Source organism: Notothenia rossii (assembly GCF_949606895.1).
Source record: "Notothenia rossii genome assembly, chromosome: 8".
In the NCBI taxonomy this organism is placed as follows: domain Eukaryota; kingdom Metazoa; phylum Chordata; class Actinopteri; order Perciformes; family Nototheniidae; genus Notothenia; species Notothenia rossii.
The window spans coordinates 59,567,391-59,594,034 of record NC_136906.1 but is presented as its reverse complement, the minus strand read 5'-3'; the positions used below and the strand labels follow the sequence as shown (position 1 = coordinate 59,594,034).

General features: G+C 40.7%; 1 protein-coding gene across 1 annotated transcript; it reads right to left on the bottom strand.

Moving 5' to 3' along the window:
- Positions 1-511: 511 nt before the first annotated feature.
- Positions 512-25,416, bottom strand: sptlc2b (serine palmitoyltransferase, long chain base subunit 2b). The gene is made up of 12 exons (XM_079647012.1): positions 25,169-25,416; positions 21,214-21,408; positions 20,633-20,787; positions 19,407-19,555; positions 18,098-18,222; positions 16,221-16,314; positions 14,199-14,304; positions 11,845-12,064; positions 10,849-10,975; positions 4,590-4,725; positions 4,194-4,323; positions 512-2,696 (listed from the first exon to the last, which is right to left on the bottom strand). Exons 1-12 carry the CDS (start codon positions 25,310-25,312, stop codon positions 2,583-2,585), a joined length of 1,695 nt encoding a protein of 564 aa, XP_079503138.1. The 5' UTR covers positions 25,313-25,416; the 3' UTR covers positions 512-2,582.
- Between the last annotated feature and the right edge of the window lie 1,228 nt (positions 25,417-26,644).

Below are 26,644 nucleotides of genomic sequence, written 5' to 3'. Positions count from 1 at the left end.
TTCAGAAGGTGAGGGAGATGGGGGTGGGAGGCTTATTGCTCACAGCTGTGTGGAGGGGGTGCGCTGGGCCACTGAGGTTCTTGATAAGGTACAAGGTTTAGTTTACATTGAACCTACAGCAGGCTGCAGGACATGGAGCTACAGGGCATGGAGTGGGGGGAAAAGTACATTTCATCAAATGCTTATACTACTATAGGGAGTTTTAAAGTGAAATATACATTGATTAATAATTTTACTGGAATCATAATCATCTAAATTACATGGTATTTTCTCTAGGCTTGTTTTGCCATTTTCAAAAACCAGCCAGCCCATCGGCATCCATTTCTATAAAAACACAATTTGTAGACATGAGGGAATGGCTGACCAAGGTGGAAGGCTGGGTAATGGCAGGATGTCAGTGACTTATCAGTCATATAGGCTGTCAAACAGTTGTTTGTCACAAGCTTTTAAGTTGTGACATAACTCCGTGTGTGTGTGCATGCTGTAAATAAACACAAACCCATTCCAGAACTTGATACAAAGAAAGTGATTTAATCTTCGCAGCCCTGTTTCCAACAGCATGGTCAACAAACATCATGGTTTTGCAAACTCTTCTAAGTGGTTTATCTTCAACCCATATACAATTCCAAGGGCAAAAGCAACTGATAAGCATGTTTCCAGCGGTCAATGCAGGTCAGTTCGCAGGTATTTGTGGAAGGAAGGCGGGAAACATTACATCAAAGAGTTCCAAACATTTTTATAAACTCTCTCGAGTTCAATTCCTCAGTTTCAATGAGGGAAACCTGGCTGAGAGAAACATTCACGTTGCTGGTTGCAATTACAATTGTGCCTCCATAGGCAGAAATGTAGAGACTTAACATGCTGCATAGTGCTTCAGACAGCATGAGAGGAAACTTTGACGATTCTTTTTTATTATGTCAGAGCATATTTCTGAAGAGTGCAATTCCAGATCATAGTCATGTGTTCCACCTTTTATATCATATTTATTAAAAGCATCACAGAGTCATTATTTCAAGACATTGTCTGTGGAAATAAAACAACAGCAATGTTGGAATTAATTGAATTTACAGTAAAAAAGAAACCCCAAACAGTTAGCATGCTGTGCTAAAATGCCACAAAACATCAACTCAAGCTTGTTTAAACTTGATTTGAGTTGTATCACTTTGATGAACATATGTAGGAATGGTCACATAGCCAGGCGATGACCAGCTTTCTGACTGGCTTCACTCCAATTCACATCAATTTAGTGGTAGAACATAAAAAACACACATGAACAGTGGCATGTGCGCCATGTTTGGGGTGACCTCACACAAGAAAAGTCAGACAAAAACTTAAAACACTTGACACTAAAAGCAGGTTGAAATGGAATGTCATTCCAGAAGACGAAGCAAAGACAATGACATTTGAAGCATAGTTCCATATCTTCCAGTGACTACTTCATCTGTGCATTCACAATGCCTATCAGTAGTGCTGGCACCGAAGATAAGAAGTATCAGTTTAAACGCACACTAAGACACATTTGGAGCTGCCTTCCGGATAAAAACCTTTTTTTTCCTTCACAAAAATAAGATGATTAAGACATTTCAAAATAAATAAAGCGATCTATAAGTCAGACGGGCATGGCTGCATCGTCGTCATACATACAGATCTAAGTCACAGCGAGGCAATGTGCTCTGCGCCGATTCACATGAAAGCACTTGAGTGAGAAGGATTTGTTTAAATAAATTACACGTGTAGCTAATTAGCTTACAGAAATGTTAAAGACACTGGGCTTTTGAGTGCAGGTGTAAACAGTAAATAAGGCTTACACATATTTGTAGGAAATAAGCAGTAAAAATGATCCTTACTCCTGCTCCCCTGGGATTCTTCCCCTGTTTAATGTTTTCTTGTGGGACATCTGCATTGCATTTCTAAGAGAAAAAGGTACGAAACATATCTATACATATACATCCTTTTTGGTTAGGGAAAGAACCCCGATATGCTATACTCTCTTCAAGTAAAAGTAGAAAAAGAAGCCTTTTAGATAAATACATAAGGAGTACATGTGCTAATGTTACTCCTTCATTATTTTGTGTATCTCTTTGAGGTCTGGGATGCCACCCTAAGGCAGCATTGCCAACATGGGGATAAATAATATTTACACATATATATTTTTTCCTCTTGTGTTCATCGTAGCATTAGCTATGATTAGTTTTTTCTTTTTCCAAGTGCACGAGTATGAACTCGTGACATATATCGATGTACTTGTTTGATAAGAAATACATTCCTAGTTATTATTGCACAAATCAGACACATTCAATGTGCACACAGTTATAAGACTTGACGTTGTGGTCAAAAATAAGTTAGGAGGGACATACAGTTCACAGACTGCACGCATGCTATCGAGTGATGCTAATGTGCATGTTTTTAAGCGACCTATTGAGACTTAGGTTCTGGCGAGCCCATTGGAGTGGGATGTGAGGTGATATGGCCCAGTAGAGGTTGAGAGACTGGCTTAGAGGAAGATCAGTGATATCAGGCAAGAAAATATGAAGTAAGGGAGGAACAGTAAAGTTGGGTGGAGGGAAGCGAGAGGATGTGGCTCAATCCTGAAACAGGTTTTCTTCGGACATCCATCCAAGCGAGGGACGAGGCTGCTCACGTCTGGAGTACTTCAGCTGCAGTAGGTCGCCCACTTCATTAGCGGCATCTAGCGCCTTGTTAAAAAACACAGGAAGAACGCTATTAATCTCAATCCAAAACGACATGTATGATATCAATCAAATTGCCAGAAATATGTCAATATGAGCAGATTACATGCATAGCTTAACAACTTGATAAATGATGTGATAAGCCTTAATCGCACTAAACATGTCGAAGAGGGGGTTCCAAAAGCAAAAGTTGAACAGAAGGCGTTGCGTAAAACCACAACTGAACAGAAACTCCTCCACGTCTTTCCACAAGAGACTGCATGAAGCATTGCAACACTGCAGGGCACCTGGAAACAATTTACCTTCCTCCTGACCTTTTTTTCTTTTATTTTCTGATCCCATACTTTGGAACAGGCGACCCTGGCTATTCCTCAAAGACGGAAAAAGCGGCTCCTTCGAGGGCTCTACAAAGGCAGGCTGATGCCCTTTAAATGGACTATTACAAACGGTGTTGACACGCTCCTCAGTAAGATGAATGAAGTGTCTTCGGAGAGACAGAGCAGCTCGTATAAAAGTCTCCGTCTGAGCGCACGCCGTAATACTCGGAGACAGCTTAGCATTCTAAGTTCCTTTATAATAAAGGACACATTGGAGAGCCGTAATTATTCAACAGGCACACTTTAAGTATGTGGGCAGACGCACACAAGTATATAGAAACATGTCAGCCAGCAGGCAGATCTGATGATAGACAGCTGAGAACTCAAACTGTTAAATCCTTTAGAAGATGATCAGAGGTCTTTTTCTTTAAGGCTTTGATGATAAATAAAGGTAAAACTGCAGTTGTATAAACAAATTCAGAACATAGAGCCCATACTGTACAAGAAACACGTTTTATTCATCTCCCCCGAACAAGTGGTCATCCTTCTGATGCATTTATTAGATGAAGGAGCAAATGCAAAGCAATTTGGCAGATAATGCTGACGTGCTAATAGCCATTTTAAAGTTATTTTCAAGCTAATTATGAAGTTGTTTTGTTCCAAACGGCAAGTGGAAACTTTCTGCACCATTTTAGATTAAATGCGGCCCCTTTAATGGGAACACATCTGAGAAAAAGCCTCTGCAATAAGTGGAAGAATGCAAGAAAATGTAAAAAGAACTGCAGATTATATGACCCATGATCAGCCACAGACCATTGTAGTCATAAAAAAAGATATAATCTATGGGTATATCTACTGGAAGTTTCTGCTACAAATTAAATTGTTATAAAATAAATTAAACTTCATTTTTGCATGACTTTGGATTTTTTAAAGCCTGAAATAGTCTAATAGCACAAAATATGCTACACTGTAAGACTGTCAAGGTTTCAAACTGTCCTCCACCAAAGACCTAGATCTAGCCAGATAGTTCTATATTTGTTTTTGTTTTTTAAATGGGCCAAAAGTGCACTACGGTAAATTCTCGCGAAATACATCTCAAATGTTCGTAGAAGAAGTAAACCATTTTGTCTTTTACGAATCGTTTCTATATGTTTTTTGTTTGGGGAAGTGTTATTTAAGGACTCACTGTGTCTAGCATTTCTCTGGTATGGGCGGCAGAAAGGCAGAAGCGCGCCCTCGACTCGATGATGGGTGTCGCTGGGAATCCGACGACCACCGTGCCGATGTTTCTCTTCAACATCTCCCGACCAAACGCCCTGAGAAGCAACGACAACATTAGGCAAATCCAACTTATGACGTGACCCATCGCCGCCATTCCCACATCTTAAATCATAAGCAGTTTTCCACACATTGGGTCAGATTCTATTTAGAAAAGGGACAACAGCACGGAAAGTCATTAAAATTAAACCATTATGTCTTTTCCAAATGTGAACTAATTGGAAATATTAGCCAGAATAGCCACCTTTTTGTGTGAAGCAAGGAAAATATACCAAATATTATGAAACTGAAGAGAATCCCATACCCTATTTTGGCAGGCATGTAAAGCATCAAGGGGATTACAGGCGAGTCGTCGTTGCCGTAGATGATGAAGCCCATTTCGCAGAGTCTTCTACGGAAGTAGGTGGTGTTCTCTGAAAGCTGTCTGAGGCGGTCAGCACCTGGGAAGATAAAAAGAGAGAACATTCATACATCTTTTATTAAGATCATTTTGTTACTCAACGCACACTTGGATGGACAAAAGTTTAAGGCACCTTGTTGTGGGAAGTTTCAATAAGGAACTACTTTTTTCTTTTTACTGGAGTACAACCAAGCAACCATACCACCAGACAGGTGTAGTTTGTCATTTGTAAAAACCCTCCAACTCTTAATAACTAGCACTGGTACAAGGAAAAATGTGCATTATTGATTTTGGGGTGAAATTTCCCTTTAAATGACTAAATAAACCAAAAGAGGGGTGGTGTCATGATGACCTTAACCCTAACTGGGTAGTTAGCATTGCAATGGCTACATCGAAAAAAAGCAACAGGATTTTTCTATTAGCTTTCTGAATATTTCAGAAAATAAGATTTGTGGCAAATACCTTTGATACTTATACATTTTGTTCAGCAGGGTACTTTCCACATATTAACGTATTATTGTAGGATTTTTAAAAGCTTTATTGCTTCAGGAGTAAAAAGCTAACGTTAGGCTACACTCAACAAATTAAACATTGACTGTAATTAAATGTATTATGTCAACGGTTTCCACACAATTTGATTAGGTTGGTTGAAACCAATACTATTAAGTTGAACCTATTGTGTTTTTATTTAAACTTAATATTATTGCTTTCACCTAACCTAATACAATTATTTAAGTGAAATGTATTTCAGTGTATAAACAAACTACATCAGAGTTGCATGGCTTCGTATCGTCACCGCTAAGCTAAAGGCGGCTATTGTTTGGCATGACAAGAAAACTGGAAGTGGTCAAATTCTAACTCATTTCCATGTTTAAGGACTCATTCCTGCACCACGTTACTATCTTGTCTAAAAAGATGTTGTGGCAACATACATCTTTTACATATTTAACAACATGGCCTTGTTTTCACTCAGTCATTTCCAGGTTTTAAGAATGATTCCTGCATGACTCTATAGGTCTTAATATTGAACGCCGACCATACTTTACTGTGGCTCGACACCTTAGTGAAGACTATATTTCCGACTGCTGAGAAAAACTATAGTAAAAAGGTTGTTCTGTTGTAATTAAACAACCGTGATAATGAGTATCTACCGGTAACTTCTTTGATTAAAGGCCCTTCTCACCCGTGGGCCCCACGCAGGTGTTTTCACTTCATTACCCTGATTACACTTCTCGTCATCATCATTCCTGATTGGCGTTTTCCTCACTCTCCTGTTGCACGTTATTAGAACATGTGGTGACCGCACGCAGTGCCAGGCAACCTGTCCAGAGGCCTAATCAGCCAAAATAAGTGAAAACACCTGTGGGGGTGTTCACGTCCCGCAACATTATTTTTAGGTATTCATATCCTTTTGGCTTGAACACTTCATACAACTGGATTATCAGCTCTTGATCAGAGGTCAAGTGCAGGATTTTTCAACATTGGTGATTTCTGTATACTTCTATTGAGCCTCCTTTTAATTTGAAGGAATTGAATATCATCATTTTAATAAAACAAGGCGGAGGGAGTTCAGTAAGTCAACCAAACAACTTATATATATAAAAATATCAACTTCAATATTAATATTGCAATGAAAATGCAGGGTTGATTATTGGTGCTTTCATAACATTTGAAAACAATGAGATTTTTGTAATTACTCATTATAATTACTTTGTGGGAAAAAACAAATAATATAATCTGAAAACGACATCACTTTACTGTAATGCAGTGTTTAAAACCAGGAAAATATCAAATGTATGCGATATTAGAATATAATGATTTTCAAAATGTAAGACGATATCTAGTCCCAAATCCCAATATTGATATATTATCGATATATAACTGCTCTTTTGTTCCTAAAAGCATGATGTTTTCCATCAAAGTAAAAATGGATTTGATCATATTACACTTATTTAGAGAACGCTACAGTTCTCGCCTTTGAAGATGACCAGGATTTTTTAAGGCCGAGGTCAAGGGGGCTAAAACGAAAGGAGCATTAATCCTCTCAGACTGATGCAGACTCACTTGTATCCTCAGACTGAGCCTCCACAGATAGCATCTTAACCAAACAAATAAACCATATGGCAGAGAGCGCCAACAGCAACGCACATCTGCCTGGCCGTGCTGAAAAACAGCAGAAACACGGCGGCTTCAAAGCATCCCCGAGACACAACAGAGTCTGACATTATATTCATGCAGACATTCTTTTTCCACACTCCAGAAATCCCAAGCTATTCTCAGCAATGTTGGCGAAAGACAGAGCAGCATATAATATTCAGACAAAGTGCTCTTAAGGATTCTTATTAAAGAAAGCTTTGGCCCTTATGGCTCATCTACATGTTTGATTGATGTGAGCTTCAAACAACAAATGTCCATCTTGATGCAGGCCTGAGCCGCCAACAATAAGCAGCCGTCCTCAGCTACAAACCGCTAGCAGGCAGCTCAACTGTCACTTTGACTTTACGTCAGTGTCTGAAGCTTCAAAGGCCTGCATTTCAAACAGTGATAGGGCTGCAACCAATCACACTGTCATTGTTAGTCTTCTACAAGGAAAAGTTGTCAGGTTGGGATTTGATGTAAGGTCTCGAAATAGTTTGGAGAAAAGGCTTGATGACATTGCGGAACACTCTAAAGGTTGCTCCAGTTGTTTATTCCTGTGCTTATTGATTGAATGACCAGGGAACGAGGTAATCTGATCTCCTTAAGTCGGCATGTTTAAGGGAGGCTGCATCAATCAAGCCCCCGTAAAGAGTAAAAGGGGGAGCCGCCCTGCAAGAAAAACACGACTTCAGTGACCTGTTTGTGTGTGTAGGGGATGAGTCCAGCAGAGTTTGATCTGCACGGATCTCTGGCCCTGAGCACCACGCTGCTTTGTACCCAGCATGGAGGCAAAGAAACGCACATCTGAAAGCCATAAAGGCAGAGGGTGGAAGTCAACATACCAACACTTCAAGACCTTACATCAGCCGGGGCAGACTCGGACAAGAGGAAAGGAACTGTCCACACATCAGTGTTGAAAATGAACATCCTGCTGTACAGAGAGACCAATGCTTATCCAACTTGTTTTAGCCAAACAGCGCTGAGAAGACACAGACAGGCTGGAAAATAACCTGGAACTTTTCTGAGCAACTCTTCCCAAAAGTAGTCCCTTTAAAATCTGATGTAACCAAGTCAAACTTTTAGAAGATATTAAATTATCAAAACAACTAATAGAGGATTATGTGACATGTCTATTTCCACCCCCTTGGCATTTACTTCATCTAGAATGGGTTCACACATGCCAGAGAGTTTGATAAGGCCTGTATTTACTAGTAAATAATTGCCAGTTGGCCATAGATAGTAGCCTTTATCTCTTGGCGGGGAATGAAACATTTCCAAGGTAAACAAGCACGCTGAGTATCAAGGAGTCAAAGTACAAAAGGTGCCAAAGCTGAACACCATCTGTCAGGAAGGCATGTGCTACAGCCTGGTTTAGAGGAGTGAATGAAACACAGGCCTCTACTGCCATCGTGTGGTCGATGATGGAAAGTAATGCAGGTACAAACAGTACTGAGCAAATGCAATCTCATTTAAAACACGAGTGACTTATAAAGCTTGCAAATTACAGAATTGCTGAATCAACAAGGGAAAATAATAAGCAAGAAAAGATTGCAATTATACTTGTTCTGTGTGTTTCACAAGCTAATTACCTTCTGTAAGGTAAAAGGTGTCCATAGTCCAAATATCTTTTTAGACCGGATAGTAAAATAGTGGTGCAGGAATGAGTCCCAGGAACCCGGGAAATAGCCGAAACACTAGCCATCTTTAGCTTAACTAGATGTAGGCCCATTCCCAAACCGCCCCCTACACCCTACCCCAGCGGTTGGCAACCCGCGGCCCACGGGCCGCATGCGGCCCTTTAAGCCCTCTGCTCTGGCTCCCTTGAGCATAGACACAAATAAGAAGGAAATAAAATAAAAGTATTTGTAGGACTATTTATATTTTGTTCCATGGTTGACATTTTTTCGTATCTTGTATTTTGAGGTGATACTGTGACACATAAATAAAAAACAAAACGGTTTTAATTAGATCAACTAAAATATGCGTCACATCCTGCTACGGTCCCGCGCCAGCGCCTTTTCCTGCGGGTGAATAACCTGACCCACGGCTCGATGAGCGAACTATGGATAAATCGAAGAAAAGTACCGGAGGAACACAGGAATTAAATTCTGTGTGGACAGAATTATATGCTTTCACAGCAAACGATGCTGGTTTACCGGTATGTTTGATATGTAGAGAGAAGTTGTCAACGGTGCTGCAGCCTTTACGTATCGAGGAACAACACGGGAGAGGAAGACAGCTGACAATCTTCAGTCATAATTCAATGGGGTATGTAATTTATTTCAGAAAACACTTTTTGTTATATTCCATGGAATGCTTTTAACGTCCCGATAGCAATGAATATATTAAATGCTTTGACAATAAATACATACAAAAATTAATCTCTGGAAGCCGTAGCGCTGTAAAAAGCACGACCAATCATTTTAGCCGGCCCGGCTAAAATAACTGGATGGCCTACCTGCCTGTCAGCCTTCCATCTGTGCACAAATTTATCTCGTGGCCTCATTGATGATGCGCGTTCGTGTGTGTTGGAGGAGGGGCTATGTAAGAAAGTCTGAAGGAAGAGGCATATTTTTTCCGGTTGTGTATTTTCAAATTCTAGCGCACTCGAGCTGGTTTCTCCATTCTTACCTACCCTACCGTTAACTCTTTTTAGGGTGCAGCTATATGTTTTATTTATTTCAAAGTGGGCACATTTTAATTATATAATTTTTTCCTTCAAATGTGCAGAGGACTCCCCAAGTGCTGTGTTTAATTTATTTTAAAGTAGGCCTGTGTATTATTTTTAATTCTCCTTTATAGGAGTTCTATGTTTCTTATTAGAGGTTAACAGTTTTATACAACGTAATAAATAGCCTAATAAATGCAAAACAACTGTAGTTTTTGTCTGATATAACAATAAATACAACTTTATTAGCTATCAAGCTATGAAATATGTTTTGCGGCTCCAGACAAAAAAATTTTGGGGAAAAAGGAGCAAAATGGCTCTTTTGGTCAAAAAGCTTGCAGACCCCTGCCCTACCCCTACACCCTACCCCTCCGTTTGCGCGTTCACGCGGAGGGTCCGCCATATTGAGGGCTGTTCCAAAGCAATGAGTGTGGAGCGGTGTGGAGGGGGAGTGGGCTGTCAAGCCCTCGAACAGCGAGTCTGCAGCGGTGCTGACTTGAGACCGGTCTCTACCTGACCGGAGTCAATGCTGTGTGTGTCCGTCAGGAAACAAGCTGTTAACAAGTAGTTCCAGCAAACATCCACTGATAAACTGCGATGTTAACATCCTCATGATAACCAATATGTTTTAACTTAGGATCATACCTGTGTTTAGTCTAGAAAAAGGTAAATGTGTGCATTTTATTATAAAGTTGTGTATATTTAAAGACCGTTGCAAAAACTAAGAAGCTTATAAACATCAGGTTTAAAACTAAAAGAGCTTTGAAACACAATGAAAGATGTTTGGAGTTTTATTTGAGTTATTAATTTAAACTTTTTGTCAAAGCGATGCTGATTTGAAACCGTTGTTACATACAGTTACGGCATTTCCTGTTTCTGCCGGAGAGAGGGGAGGCCGTCCCAAAGCTTGAAGCTGTATTTACTCCCTCCATCTAAAAAGAGGGAGCCTCGTTGAGCTGCGAGTGTGGCTCCAGACGGAGTTCACTCCGTCACGGAGGGGTAGGGTCGAGGGAGTCGTTTAGGATTGGGCCGTAGTTGTTTTTTAGCCACCCTTAGCTTTTTACTTCTGGTTATTTTATTTTCACTTCAAAAATAATAAAAGTGGTTCATATGTTGAGAGTCAAATGTGTACGTATCATAAACGTGTGTTTGCCACAAAATTTTTTTTCTGCAATACTCTAAAATCCAATTGAAAATCGACTTGTATTGAGGGAGCCCTTGCTAGTCGGCCTGCAAAAATACGTCATCACTGCAGCACTTTATTAAAGCTTATACATTTTGTGACTTCTCTTCTTATGTTACACAACACTGATGCTTTGCAATTTTAAGTGATGAGAGCCATTGTCTGGCACCTACCCAGCGTGGTCCCGTCCTCTCCCATGATGATTTTCATAGAGGTGATTATCTGCTGGATCACAGGGGGTGACATGGAGGTGGCGTACAGTGCGCTGTGAGAGTGGCGCCGCAGGTAGTCGATCAGCTCCTGACAGAGAAATCATATTAAAGCCTTAAAACTTTTATTTTCCAAAAACAACGGGGATGGTATATATTGAATTTGGTTTGTGAGTAAACACAGGAGAAGAGACAGAAGAGAGACACTTGTGCATCTGTATTAGGACTGATGAGATTATTATTAGAATATTTGAAATATTATAAGAAGTGATATTTTATTAACTGAAAAAGCTGACTACACAGTTTTATTTAAAAATCATAATATTTCCATCATGAATAAACAAGGAAATCCAAGTAATTCAAAGTGTGTTATTATGGCTGCTGATGGTGAGTGCAATTCTGTTTTAATACTGTTTGTTTATTGAGTTTAGATCAAAACATAATATCAGTAGCACATGATTTGTAATGTAGGATAACATAATTGGTTATAGGCAGCTTTAGAATTGAAAATATGATTTGAAGGTGTGGGCTAGGAGTTTACTCATTTTGAAGGAAGATATATTACAGGTAAAGCGCTATCATCTGGGTTTTTTGGGCATGATAACTATTATTTCATAACCGCTTTTAAATATGAATACAGCCTTAAAATATACACCAAGCAACATTACTTACACATTAAAAGCAATTCTTAAAGGTGAGTTTTGATTTGTAGAAAATGAAAGCTTACACCGTTTTCAGAAAACAGGAAGCGAAACTTCCTATTGCCCGTAAACAGTGTTGACCAACACCAAAACTGAATGACACACAACGTGGAAATAGCTAAAATCCCTCGAGTGTATGACCAACGGCTCCACATACTGTAATCCGAGTGCTTCATCGTTTCTTTAACAACACAGAATGATTCAAACTCCTCTGTCTGATCTCACAGCTTAAGGTTTATCTGTGTAAAGGTTCACCCACCTTCTTGCCTCCAATGTATCCTCCAGCAGCCCCGAAGCTCTTGGTGAATGTTCCCATCATTATGTCGACATCTTTGGGATCAAGGCCAAAGTAGTCCACCACTCCCTTGCCATTGGGTCCCAGGGCCCCGATACTGTGGGCCTCGTCCAGGTAGAGGTACGCCTTGTAGCGCTTCTTCAGAGCGATGACTTCAGGCAGACGCACGATGGAGCCCTCCATACTTCAGAACGAAAAAATACAGTCAGAAATAAACAAGATTGTCCTGCAACTCCTCTATAGCAATAAAAGACAACAATAGATAGTTTATTTGTATTGTATGAGCTTCCTCACTGCCTTATCAACATTCTATCCACAGCTACTTTATGGAGAATACATTACATTTCAAGACATTAAATGACATTTCCTTAGGCTTATGCAAAGCGACTTCAAATAAGTGCATTCAACCATGAAGAAACAAGCGTAGAAAAACAAAACAAGAATACTGCAAATACATTAGATTTAAATAAGCATGACCATTGTAAATGCTACTGCATTATAAGTCAAATCTAAGTGTTACGTAAAAAGTGAACATTTGAAATGTTACTTTATTTACTCATTTCTTTTTTAGGACTTGAGCACTGACAAAGCAGTAGCAGATGACCAATATGAAACTGGTTTATTTAACATTTCATTATAATTGGCATGCTGCAGTGAACAGTAATGTTGGGCTTCAGAAGGCTGCTATCAGTAATGTTGGGCCTCAGAAGGCTGCAGTGAACAGTAATGTTGGGCTTCAGAAGGCTGCAGTGAACAGTAATGTTGGGCCTCAGAAGGCTGCAGTGTACAGTAATGTTGGGCCTCAGAAGGCTGCAGTGTACAGTAATGTTGGGCTTCAGAAGGCTGCAGTGTACAGTAATGTTGGGCCTCAGAAGGCTGCAGTGAACAGTAATGTTGGGCCTCAGAAGGCTGCAGTGTACAGTAATGTTGGGCTTCAGAAGGCTGCAGTGTACAGTAATGTTGGGCCTCAGAAGGTTGCAGTGAACAGTAATGTTGGGCCTCAGAAGGCTGCAGTGAACAGTAATGTTGGGCTTCAGAAGGCTGCAGTGTACAGTAATGTTGGGCCTCAGAAGGCTGCAGTGAACAGTAATGTTGGGCTTCAGAAGGCTGCAGTGTACAGTAATGTTGGGCTTCAGAAGGCTGCAGTGTACAGTAATGTTGGGCTTCAGAAGGTTGCAGTGAACAGTAATGTTGGGCCTCAGAAGGTTGCAGTGAACAGTAATGTTGGGCCTCAGAAGGCTGCAGTGAACAGTAATGTTGGGCCTCAGAAGGCTGCTATCAGTATTGTTGGGCCTCAGAAGGCTGCAGTGAACAGTAATGTTGGGCCTCAGAAGGCTGCAGTGAACAGTAATGTTGGGTCTCAGAAGGCTGCAGTGAACAGTAATGTTGGGCTTCAGAAGGCTGCAGTGAACAGTAATGTTGGGCCTCAGAAGGCTGCAGTGTGGTGTGAGCATGAGCAGGTGTTGAAGCTTAGGAATTCCAAGTGGAAATGAAACTTCATTAACATTGCATTAGCGCAGGGCACTGAGTAGGTCAGGCCGTTTCTCTGAACACTCTATTGATCAACAGGATTGATTGCCTTTCTAGTAAGTACACTGCAGAGAAGAAAGGAATACAAGGAGAGTGGGCACACTTCCAAATCCACATTAGCTTCTATATTTAAACAAAGTGATATAAGGGCGGGCGGCCATTATGACTCAATACTGTCTGAACTAGATATTGTGAAATTGGTATACACACTTTTTTCTAACAATGTAAGCATGTGGGAGTCGTAAAATAAATACAAAGAAAGATTCTGCATTGAACTCTAAACTGCCAAAAGTGCTTTTTCCTATATAAATGAGTCACTTATCTGCTGCTACAGTGAATAAAGGGACAACATTATATCACAAAACAACCTTTAAAATATTATGGAGTCACATTGTAAAAGGTATTGATAAACTAAACCTGTCATAGGTCCTATAAATGCAGCACTCCTGCTATATCAATTACACCAAGGGCAATGTCAAGTAAAATACAACATCAATATTTAATATATTACTTTTTGTCTGAGAGTATTTTTATGTTTCTTCAAAAGTGACCAATGGAATACACAAGATAAACTAAGTACAGATTAATATGTCCTGCCCCAGACAGCTGTGGGTTTCAAGTAATTGGCAGTAAACAGTGTAATGAGATACAGTAATGGTATTACAATTCTTACAGTTAAATAGCAATAAAAACAGAATTTTGAATTAGCTAAACCTAATTATCTAGCTCTTACTAACTAAATACAGTATGTTTGTATGTGTAAGAGTAATGTACATGTGAGTGTATACCTGTAAATTCCCTCCACCACAATGAGAATCTTCTTCCAGGGTCGGTGGGTTCTCGGCTGCCCGTGTGCGATGGCGTCTCTCAGCAGCTTCTCTAGGCTTATCATGTCTAGAACACACAAAAAACACACTTATAGTCTTAGTTTAAGGGAAACTTATGTGTAGCAATGCAGTGGGAGTCACCGACTCAGGAAAGAGACACGGGAAGAGCAGGAGCTTTGATGTCAAACACTGATGGTTTATTTGGAGCTTCGGCCGGAGAATTCACATCACAAGTCCAAGAGCCAGAGGTTCTGACTTCACGGTAGAGTTGCCACGTCAATTCTGAAGAACTCTACCCCAGACCCATGTATTTAGCTAGTTCAGAGAGAATAATCAACATGCTGCATAACAAGATAGAATCATAACACCTCTATCAGCTGACACCAACAGGCAGGAACAGGGAGACAGAACACCGAGAGCACAGCAGCCAAGGTTACAGGCGCGTGTGCTCAGTCAGGACAGTTTGATCAACTGGTTCAAGTTATGGACTTTGGGAAATATTTCCCCAACACTTAGTAAAGCTTTTATTCTCCTAAAGTTATACGAGAGCTTTCTTTCATTAATGGATGAGTGTCAATATTTTATGATCACGACCCTTTGAAGCATCGACCTGCTGCTTCTTGGTGTTTGAGTGTGAGCTTAGATAACAGTAAGATCTCTGGTGACTGGGTGTGTGTTCATCCTGGGCCAAAACAACTGCTGTGCGATTCAATGTGGTAAATAAAAGAGAGATAAAGTTTTTGTTAAGTACGTTTAGAAATGTAGAAGTAAGAGAACCGGTGTTAAGTCAAATTGGCATTGGGTTAAGCAACATGCTGTAACTCAGTCATGTTAAATGTATTTGCTGTTCTGTTTGGTAAAGCAGACTAAGGCGAAATCCTGTCTCATAGTGTTGAAAGATGCTCTGTAATCACTCTGGCAATCTCTAGTTTCCTTTTCAGTTCAAAATTCCCAGGCTTGCATCATAGTCTGAAGAGGAGGAAACAGAAACCTTTGGAGACAATGACGCAGAACCCGCATTCATTTCCTGGTTGGGTCATAACGAGTCCTTAAATTCCGCATTTAATATGAAAAATAAATGTTTAAAGCAAGGGTTTGCGGCATTGAGGAAAGCGGTGGAAGTTAACAGGGAGGTCCTTCCTTTTGTAAGGGTCGCCGGTTCGAGTCGGACCAAAATACTGAGTGTGGACTGGAGAGGTGCGTGTTCACCTCCAGGGCCCTTGAGCAAGTCCTTCAACCCAATCTGCTTCCTGGTGCTGTAAAACATGACAGCCTCTTTGGTCTGACACCTCTCAACAAAAAAAGTCGTATTGTATTTAGGACGAATGATAATATGTCCTCTGCATGTATGTTTTTTGTATAATGTATATAATAACAAAGTGAGAGACTAAGTTTCTCTTGTGGGATTATTAAAGGGGCCTCTTCTTAAACTACAACAAGGGTTTTACCCTACGAGAAGACACAGCGCTAAACAAGTTAGATGCGTGTTTACTAAATGTTTTGACCTTTAATGTAGAAAACTTTGTAATTGTTCCTTATTTTTAAGTAAATTTGATGTCAGTGAGAAAGATAGAGAAAGAGGTTGGCTATACATTAGTAACGTGGCAGTAGCCTAGTAGCTACTTCAAAAAAAAATTAATTTGATTTCTCCACCTAATGTGACTGAGTGAGAATGCATGTGTGGGAAATATAGATGTAAGTCTGATGTATCAAAAAAATACCTTTTATTATAAGAAGTTAAAAAAATGACACAGAGTAAAGAGTAGAAAATCGGCTTCCTGCTACTTCTGACACATGCATGCCCAGTGTACGTGAATGGTCATGTGACATGCGTTTTAAGGCTATTAGTATGAGCTGAGATTAGTTGTGAAATATTCTAACATTGTTACGTGAATATCGCTTTAGTTTTAAAACGTAATTGTGTGGGAGTCAAAATTCTATGTAACTAATCAGGTAATGTAATTAGTATAAGAGGTCACCCACTGTTGTGTTTGAAGACCCGGATTGGGGAGCCAGACAGACGGGCCCCGAGCACCAGCGACGCGTGATTCAGCTCGTCACTCAGAATAAGACAACCCTGAAAAAAAGAAATATAAAATATGATTTTTTAACTCGTTGTAGAGCTTGGTATTTCTTAGCTGATAATCGGTGTCGACATTAAGAGAAAAAGCAATCCCTAATTAGCCAGGAAAGTCAAACACTATTCATATTCAAGTGCAACCCTCTATAAGAGCTTTTCTTGCGTAATTGTAATACCCCAGGATTTAACATGATGGGGTGTTTGGTGTTGACTAAACTGAAGGTTCCAGAACACACCCGCAGTGAGGCAAATGATCCGGGCTTGTTTGGGTTACACATGAAACTTTAATACTCTGTGATTAAGTATACCCGTTGCAATGAATAGACGCATTAACCTGGAGATATCCTATTATTAAATTCAAGGGGCTCTATTGTGCACATTTTGAGGTTGATGATTGTATTCTGTTCCTCCACTGTGACATGTCTCAATGCTTTAATGTTCAAAAAGCTCTTTATTTTTTTATACTGCCTGTGCTGCAGCACCTCTTTTCACCCTCTGTCTGAAACCAGAGCCCAGTCTGCTCTGATTGGTTAGCTGGTCGGCTTTGTTGTGATTGTATAACCGCTTAGAGATGTCCCACCCCTTAGCCTACCATAAACAATGTGTAGGAGGGTTGGCCAATGGAGGTACGAGTGTTACATAGTGATGTCACTATGTTAAGGAAGTAACAAAATAATTCTAATTGAGGTGGGCCAGGCGGGGGTCTGGGGTGTGGAAGAGAAACCCCCTCTGGAAGGATTTTAGCCTTTGCAGACCATTTACATGCACAAAAGCCTATATAACACTACAGGAGCGTGAAACCCCCCAAAAGGCAAAGAAGGGCCTCTTTAAATGACATATTCTTCTATACTGTAGAGATGCCTACTGTAGCAGTTTGGGGTAAAGTGTCTTGCCCAAGGACACTTTGGCATGTTGCCTTTAGGGATTGGGGATTGAAAAAGTGACCATCTTACTTGATAAACACTCTTCCCCCCACCCCTGAGCCACATACGCCAAAGATATGGTTCCCTCACTCCCTCAGATAAGTAGAAACGTAGAAGGTCAATTGTTCATTATACCATAAATAATGTTTCAAAATAAACACACCATATCGACCTGTTAAAGTCAACACACCTTAACATTTCCAAAGGTCAGACCATTCCCTCTTTCCAATGATTCAATGAGCTTGTTACACAACACATGATTATGGCATGACATAGATATGAGCTAGTGGAAATGTGACAGGTACAGTTAAGAATAAATAAACCCTTGTGACAATCTCAGTGACTCAGATCTTTACTGTCTCGCAGCAAGTTTGTCTCTCCCTCCCAGTCCATCTGCTATCCACTCATGCGGTGGTCAGGAAATGTGTTCTTTGAATCACAAGGTACACAAGCCTGTCAGTTCTACTTCCTGTTCAAGCGAAACTGGCTAGCGAAAGAAAAAAGGTCAAGTTAAGACGCGAGTAAAGACTGACATGTGTGGTTCGTTGAGGTTAGAATAACAGTGGCTGTCAAATATCAATCTACAGCCCCAAGGCCCTCGAGATGTTTTGAAAGCTTATAACGGAAACTAGTGCTGTGGAACAGTTTGAACCCTTCGAAATTGGCTGTACATCTGAAAACTTGTTTTTACTTTACACACGAAGCATTGTTTCCTGAACAGTTTAATGGCATACCCAAACAATTCCACTAAGGGTACTTGTGACTAAAGAAACACTGTCAAAGTAATCAAATCAAAAGGAGCAGGATGTTCCAGTGAGATCTAAATCATAACAAAGGAAGTGAATGAAATTCCGTACCTTCCCGGTGAGAGCAGGAATGTTCATGGAATTTGTTGCGAAGCCCATCCCAAAAGCCAAGGATGACTCAACACCCAGAAACCGGGTCACCAACTGCTCCAGCTCCTCGTGGATGTCAAGATTTCCTAGAGAGGAAAAAAATATTAGTTTAACTACAACTTCCTATTAGTGTACTGCAATTTGCTAAATTGTCATAAGTAGGAACTATTTAGGTCAACACTTGTTTTCTTACCTGTTAAACCTTAAAGAGTCCCTTTGGACTTTTTTAAGGGTCCTTATTGTGCTCATTTTAAGCTTCATATTTGTGTGTTCTGCCTCCACTGTGATATGTCTCCATGCTTTAATGTTTAAAAAGCTCTTTATTTTTCTCATACCGCCTGTGCTGCAGCACCTCTTTTCACCGTTTGGTTAGCTGGCCGGTGATTGGTCAACTGCTTAAAGATGTCCTACCCCTTAGCTTATCACATACAATGTGTTGAAGCGCTAGCAAATAGACAAGTATTACATAGGGATGTCATTAGGTTGTGCAAGTAAAACAATGGAGGCGTTTCAGGCAGAGGGGGGACTGTCTGGGAGAGAAACTCCTTCTGGAGGGAAATTTGGGATTCAAGCCTTTGCAGAACATTTGCACACACACTACACAGGAAAGGCAAAACTACAAAAAGTATAATAGGGCCTCTTAACCCTTTAGAAACACTATGGAGCCCTATCTCTACGACAGGCGCACCAGTGTAACGCGATCCCAAGTTACACCATCGGTATCAAGCTATTCCACTGATCAACAGGTGTCAGTAACACCCCGTCATGCTGTTCAATGAGGCATACGCAAGGAAGAAAAATGCTGATGTAATTTCAACATCTTTGGTAGACTTTAAGAATACACATAAAAAGTTGTGGTAAGTAACACTGTATGTAAACAAAGCTTTTGTTTATCCAAAATAAATACTCACATGGCACCTTTAAGTTAAATAGACCATGAACTTTAGCTTTTCTTTTGCTAGAGATAACAAGATTAGATGTGATAAACTATCAGTAGCTGCACATGTCAAAATAAAATGAAATGGAATGGACTGGAACTTCAAAGCTTTTCAAAATGCTTTCACGATATTTCAAACTCAGCCTTTCGGTCCTTCAAAATCACTTGAAGCCTGTAGCCAGTATTGTAGTGCTGAAAGCGCGACTGATAAAAGAGGGCGCAGCCTTTAAAGGAACAACTGAGGTCCACTTGAGCATTTATTGACTCTTTATGATAAAAGCCGTATGAGATGAGGAAAAAAGTCCTGACAGCTTCTAAAGAAAGAGAACTCACCCATCTCACAGCGAGTGCTGCCCACTCCAGGGCCGTACTTTTGTGTGACTTCGATAGCAGCATCGGCACAAGCACCAGTGTTTTCAGCAAAGCCGAGGTAGTTGTATGATCCCATGTTGATGACGTCCTTCACCACTCTGCCTGTGTCCCTGAGAGAGGAAATCAGAGGGTTAATAAGTATAATGATCTTTAAAGTGTGTGCATGACTGCCCTGGTTGCATAGCTACCATTTCCTGGTCAATGTTACCCTCTATTATCACAGTGCATGATAACTTAAACAAAAGTGTTACGTCCCCTAGCCACCTTTATATATATATCATTGAGTATCTTAATCTAAATACGCTTGTTTTTTTATTCCCCTTAATATCATTATTATTTATAGAATTGTAATGTTTTTTTTCGTGCTGTGGGATGATTTGTGTTATGATTATTATTATTATTTATTAATAAACATTATATAGCTTTATTTTTCTGCATTTTGATTGAAATCTATTTTTTTCTTTGACTTTTTTTATACAGTATGTAAAAAATGTGTTTTTGAAAAAAACAAAAAACATTGTAAATGTATGGTCAAACTAAGAAAAGAAATTCAGAATCCCTTTTGTGTCATGTAACAAAACCTAAGACAATATGTGGTCTCATGTCACACTGTTGATAACAAAAATGATGGATATGTTGCCCAGGCCTAGTCCCAATGAATGAGCTGACGGAGATCACATTATACTGATCATACTTTGATAATATTAATACGGAAAATATAACACAACATTAGCTGTTATCAGGACTTTTTGTCTCTTCAAATTTCAGAGTTCAATGACAGTGCATATGGCTTCTGTTCAATACCATGTGATAGATACTGGTGCTTCTGAATGGCTTACGTCACTCTTATTATCAGAAAGAAAGGGGTCAGTGAACTTCCTGTTGAGCAAAGAATCAGTGGAACAGAAACACACCTCTGGGGGAACGCCTTGATATGGTATCAACCCTGCACACACACACACACACACTCTCAATCACACACACACACACACACACACACACACACACACACACACACACACACACACACACACACACACACACACACACACACACACACACACACACACACACACACACACACACACACACACACACACACACACACACACACACACACACACACACACACACACACACACACACACACACACACACACACTTGGTGCCACTGTGAAGTAACTTACTCAAAAGTCCAGTTGTAGTCGTGGGAAGCCCTCTCCACCAGGTCCATCTTAGCACCGGGGACACTGCAGATGGGTCTGTTCCAGTTGTCTCGGATCCTCATGTACAAGTTCCTGGTGTAAAAGTTCTCGAAGTCCTGATAGAGTGGGACGAAATCCTGCAGGGGGGGGGGGGGGTATGGTAGAGTGTTGGATATCTGAATGGCATGTCTTAGCAATTCCAAAAATTCCCAAGAGGCCATCTTTGTGCTTCATCAGATAAGGGCACAGTCAAATACTTTCTGTTCAAACCAGATATTAAAAAGGTGTGACAGAGAGTGTGGAAGACTTGCGAAATTTTACTTGTACCACAGTTTTTTTCGAGGATCAGTCAGACAAGCGTTATTCAGGTATCAGTTTTTATGCACCATACATCAGGAACAAAGTCCCAAAACTGCAGGTGAGCTACAACTCTCAAAATAAAAAAAGGCTACATGAATTTGACAGACCAAAGCCATGGTTTCAGGTCCTCAGTGAGTGAATGATCTTGAATACCTTCACAAGTCACTTAAATCAGCATTTGCATGCAATGGGGTCTACTTTACCTTCTGCTCCTCCTTCTCCTGAGCCACGTTGCACTTCTCCATGCTCCAGTAGCGAAGGAAGTCTCTGAGGTAGCCGAAGACGGTGAGGATGCCGTAGCCCATGTAGGTGAGCACGGCCACCACAAGAGGCGTCTCCTCAAACGATTCCGAGAAAGGCTTCTTGTACAGGCTGGAGTTGCGTGTGACATTTTGGTTCTGGGGGGGAATAAAGATAACAATTGAGGCAAGGGCACATATTTAGAAGTCAAGCATCTGGTGGGTTCTTCTTTAATGGGTAATGGTGTAACTATGATCTAAGTCTGTTTACTCGTTAAAGCTGCCCTACAAGAGAGCCCAATAAATTGTGATTGTGATCTGGACAAACACTCACTATTGGACAGCAGTGTGTATAATGTGTTTCCCTTGGAAAGAGTTAGAAACCTAATAAAGGCTACAATAAGCACATGAATTCACAGAGACCTAACCACGACTTTACATCTCAGTGAGCAGGAACATAACCATCAATCCATGGTTCTAATTCATCAAGTTTTATGAATAGAGATATCGATCGTGGATTATGGGATCCTATAAATGTGGTCACACACTAGAGGAGCTCAAAAAAGCTGAAATAAAAAAAATACGAGCATCATTTGGGAGTGCACTGTGGAACGGCTGTCTACAAAAGCAGCATTAAACAAATGAGGGCGGTTACTCATTACAGGCTGTGCCCCGCTGCTTAGCAACCAGGCCTCATGTGACCGGTCATGCTCCTCCAAGAAATACCAGGGAACAGGAGAGCGCCGCACTTTGTGTGTGGGTCTAAAACCAGTCCAACCAGTCCCATATTCCCAAGTAAAGAAAAACTTTGAAGGGACCTGGAAGTTTGGGAGATGTCAAACATTGAGCACAAAAACACTGTTCAAAGAGACTGTTGCATACTGATGCCGACCACAGCGGCAAAATGCAGGTTAACTGACGTCATATTTGCTAAATCATTTATACCTGTGGACAAACAGGGAGTGAGGAGAGGAAGACCTGACCTGAGGTAAACGCTGTGGAAAAATGCTCTGCAATTCAATAGATGATGATCGTATTACACTATAGTGGTAACAGGAAAGCTTCGGGCATAGTGTGTATGTTTTGCATTTGGCCTAAGAGTAGGTAAATAAGGGAGTAAGTCCTCTACCTGCCAGCCAAAATAGTACCATGTTCAATTTTGCCTACATTTTACTGAGAAATATTGACACTACAATCCTAACTGAAAGTTATTAGAGAGAGAGTTTCTTCTTTAATCTTTATAAAATATATACTTTATACTCAATATTGGGATTATGTCTAGCTTGATAAGGAAATATTACTTTTCCAGCAATGGACACAAACCTATGAGAACATTTATAGCTGATTTGTCAAAGAGACTCCGAAATATTGTAAAAAGGTCTACATAGTAGCGATGTGTAATGGAAGAAAATCAGCTATACAGGGTTATACAATTTAAAATATTGCGATACGGTAAGCTAGGCTATGTATTTTCATTTGTTTTAAATGTTATTTCAGGGCAGGTTAGGAACCAACCTTTAACATACATCAATGTAATTATTGGTTCCTTGCATATACACTCCTTCTAAAGTCTTTACTTGTGAGTAAGAGTTTTAAGACAGACGTTTTATTTGCTCATCTGAGAAACACTTAAGGCACAGCCTCAAGAAACACACCCTTGTTACACACCCTGGTTCCTCTTGCAAACAAAGGCTTAAGTACGTTGAAGTCAAGTGTCAGTTGCCTTATCAAGAACTGGCAGAGCCCATATCACAACAGGATGATGTCACTTTTACTGTGGCGATATCAATCCTGAGCATGACTAACCTCGCAAAGACTGGTAAATGATTTGCATGGTGTCAAAGATGCTCTATAAGTAAAGATGAAGTATAACAAACAGTGCCAATCAGGTATAAATGCTGTACCATTTATATCTCCTAAGTGGGTGCAGTCTAAAGTATTAGTAAGCTTAGATAGTGACAGACAAGTCAGACTTGAGCAAAGTGGTTTACCCATTTAAAAAATGCCATTTAAGTGTCATAACTTTCGGAAGATATGTGACGTGGGAACAAATTTCAAATATTTTCCATATGCAGACTATGGGGCGGGGGAATCAGTCATAAGCTGTGCCCACGATTACTTCACATTTGGAATAAACAGACATTCTCGCCAGGTGAAACAGATAGAGAAATAGAATTTGAGTGCATCGCCTGCTTTGTACATGCGAAAGCTACCTACTAGGGACACTCTCAATTCTAGTAAGAAGTTCCCTGTTTCTTCTTAGAATAAGACAAATATGTGGCATGCAGCTCTGTCTGGCAGGGTGGAGACACTATTTGCAAAATAATGTTATTGGTGTCAGCCAAAGCATCTGGACCTAATTGACTTTATGTTGAAATCAGCAATACTGCAGCTTATATGCTGATTTCAACACAAATACTATTTGATATTCTCATAAATAAGAGAGATGCATTTCGTTTAGTATACGTGCTTTTTAAATTACTTGTCTGTTTTCAACCAAAACATCAACAAAAAAGCAAAACAAAAGTCATGTGTGTGTGTAACCCACCTCCATCACTGCACACACACACACACACACACACACACACACACACACACACACACACACACACACACACACACACACACACACACACACACACACACACACACACACACACACACACACACACACACACACACACACACACACACACACACACACACACACACACACACACACACACACACACACACACACACACACTGTCTTTTCATTCAAAACTGTGAGGGGGGACCACACCCTTCATTGCCTGGAGACATTCCACTCCTGCTTGAGTGTCATGAGGAAGCAGGCTCTGCTCTACATCCCCCCTCCTTTCCCAGGAGACAGAGAGTCAGCTTCTCTGGTGATAATAACACAACAGGGCCCTGCTCTTCTTCACACTGGAGTCAGTGTAAACAGAGACCAAACTGACTTCGCACAAACACACACACACACACACACACACACACACACACACACACACACACACACACACACACACACACACACACACACACACACACACACACACACACACACACACACACACACACACACACACACACACACACACACACACACACACACACACAGAGAAACAACAGAGTGTAAGGTTACAACAAAAAGTCACAATCATCCCTGATCAGGTGACAGGTACCACAAAAGAAGAAGTATAAAACGCATAGGGAAGTGCACCTTTCATAGCACATAAAACCGGTTACAGGGTATATTATTTGGTTTTAAAACCACAATGTAATCAAAATCAGAATTTCGAAAGTCATGTAATTAAAATGTAAGTGTGAGAAATGTAGTTCTGGGTTGCAATTGGTAACAGCCACTTTAAAAAATGTCGCATTGGGACAAGTTGCGAGGGTAGGACAAAATGCTAGACAGGCGTTAACCCTTCAATGGGTTCTGTATCCTGGGGGATTTGACAGGCCATGTGTAAAATGGGTGTAATATGGGTGTAATATTGGAGTTACATGGGTATAATGTGGGTCTCATAACAGTATAATATAGGTGTAATATTGCTTTTACTTGAGCATAATATGGTTCTAATAACAGTGTAATGTGTGTTACCTGGGTGTAATAACGGTGTAACATGGGTGTAATAGGGGTCTACTAATTTGTAATATGGCTGTAATGTAGAACATAGCAATTCATAAACATTAGCAAGCTTATGTTACACAGTTTTCTAATGAGGTGCTGTAGGGTCACACTTTCTGTGTGCAAACATATTCAAAACAACAATGTGAAGTCGAAGGATAACATTGGGGGATAAAGACATTATTAGAATATTAGCTAGCATTATTTTTCATTCAAACTATTGCAGAGTTAACGAACACATCCATTGCTGTTTACGCCCCCCCCCCCCCCCTGAGTGTTGGGCCTTACCTTCTCCCTGGGGCGACGGTACTTCTGTGGCTGCTGAAACACACAGTGGTTCTTCACGAAGCCATTTTTACTCGACCTTTTACCGTTTGAGGTTCGGTGACAGGCGTCCCCGTTTAGCAGCTTATTCGCGGAGCTTTCCGTCATCTTTCTCTACGGACTGCGACTGTTATCTCACCACTTGTCTCCCAACTTGTGTAACGGTAGTCCTGAAGTCATGTATGAGCTAGAGTAGGAGACAAACGCCCACTCTGCACTGTGACCGCACCAGACCGCCGGAAATCCACGCCCCGGAGAAGTCTCATTGGCCAATGCAGTTACTCAAGTACAAAGATCGTCTATAAACTAACAATTCATTACTCGAATATATATAACATTGGGGACACTGAGAACAGTTTAATGCAGGCAGTTATATAATATGCAGAGACTATGTAAAATAAAAATGTAGCGTATTTTCAGTTAGCTCTGTGAACAAAAGTTACGAACATTAACTCATTAATTTAGGTATTTTCAAGACACTCCAAAACAAATTATAAGATTTGTGGAATATCAATTTCGAACAGTGTGAGACCTCCTATCCCTAATCTTTGCTAGGCGTAACGCTTTCTTAACATGGGACGTCCTTAAAGTCTAGCCCATGGAAATAACCCATAATAACCTCTGCTCAGGCGTCAGCTGGATACCCTTTTCCACTGACGCTACTTCTCACCTGAGCTAGAAAGATGCAAAACAAGGGTCAAGGCTGTCTCCAGGGTGGTTCCAAAAAAGGAGTGGAAGGAGGTCTAAGCCACACTGACTGTAATTACTTTTCACCCATATAGGTGATGGAAAATCTCTCACTCATTTCCCAATTAAGCTTTAGCAACCATTATTATCATTGAAACCGTTATTTTTATTTTATTATGTGATTGCTTTAACTACCTATTAACTGAAGCACATAAGGTGAAGTCTTAGGCCCCGTCCACACGGAGACGAAACGGGTGTTATCTGCTATAATTCTTTATCGTATGGAAGGTTTGTCCACACGAGGCCCTAATGGAACAGCGGAAACGGAGCCATCAAACGATAACGCATCCCAAAGTGGGAAGGTCTGGTAACGTAACGCTTGGGGCACCGTGTGTACGCCCTAAATTATCATAGCCCCGCCTCTCCCCACCTCTCCTGCTCACCCCTGCGTCACCCGCGTCATTGCTGATGTGTTTCGCCAACATCAACAACAATGCCGGATCAAAGGGTTGCGTTCGTGCTCCAGACGCTACTGACCATGATACAGATGTTCGTGCAAAATCTACAGCTCCTCTACCACAACCATCAGCAACAAGTGGACATGGAGAACTACATGAACTACATGTTGCTAAATCCACCGCGGAGAATAACCAGAAGGGCAACCAGGTAACCATGGCAACCATGCTCGGGGGGTCTTCTTCGCTGCTTTTGGTGTATTTTGTGGCGGAAGTACAGCCCGGCATATGTACTATA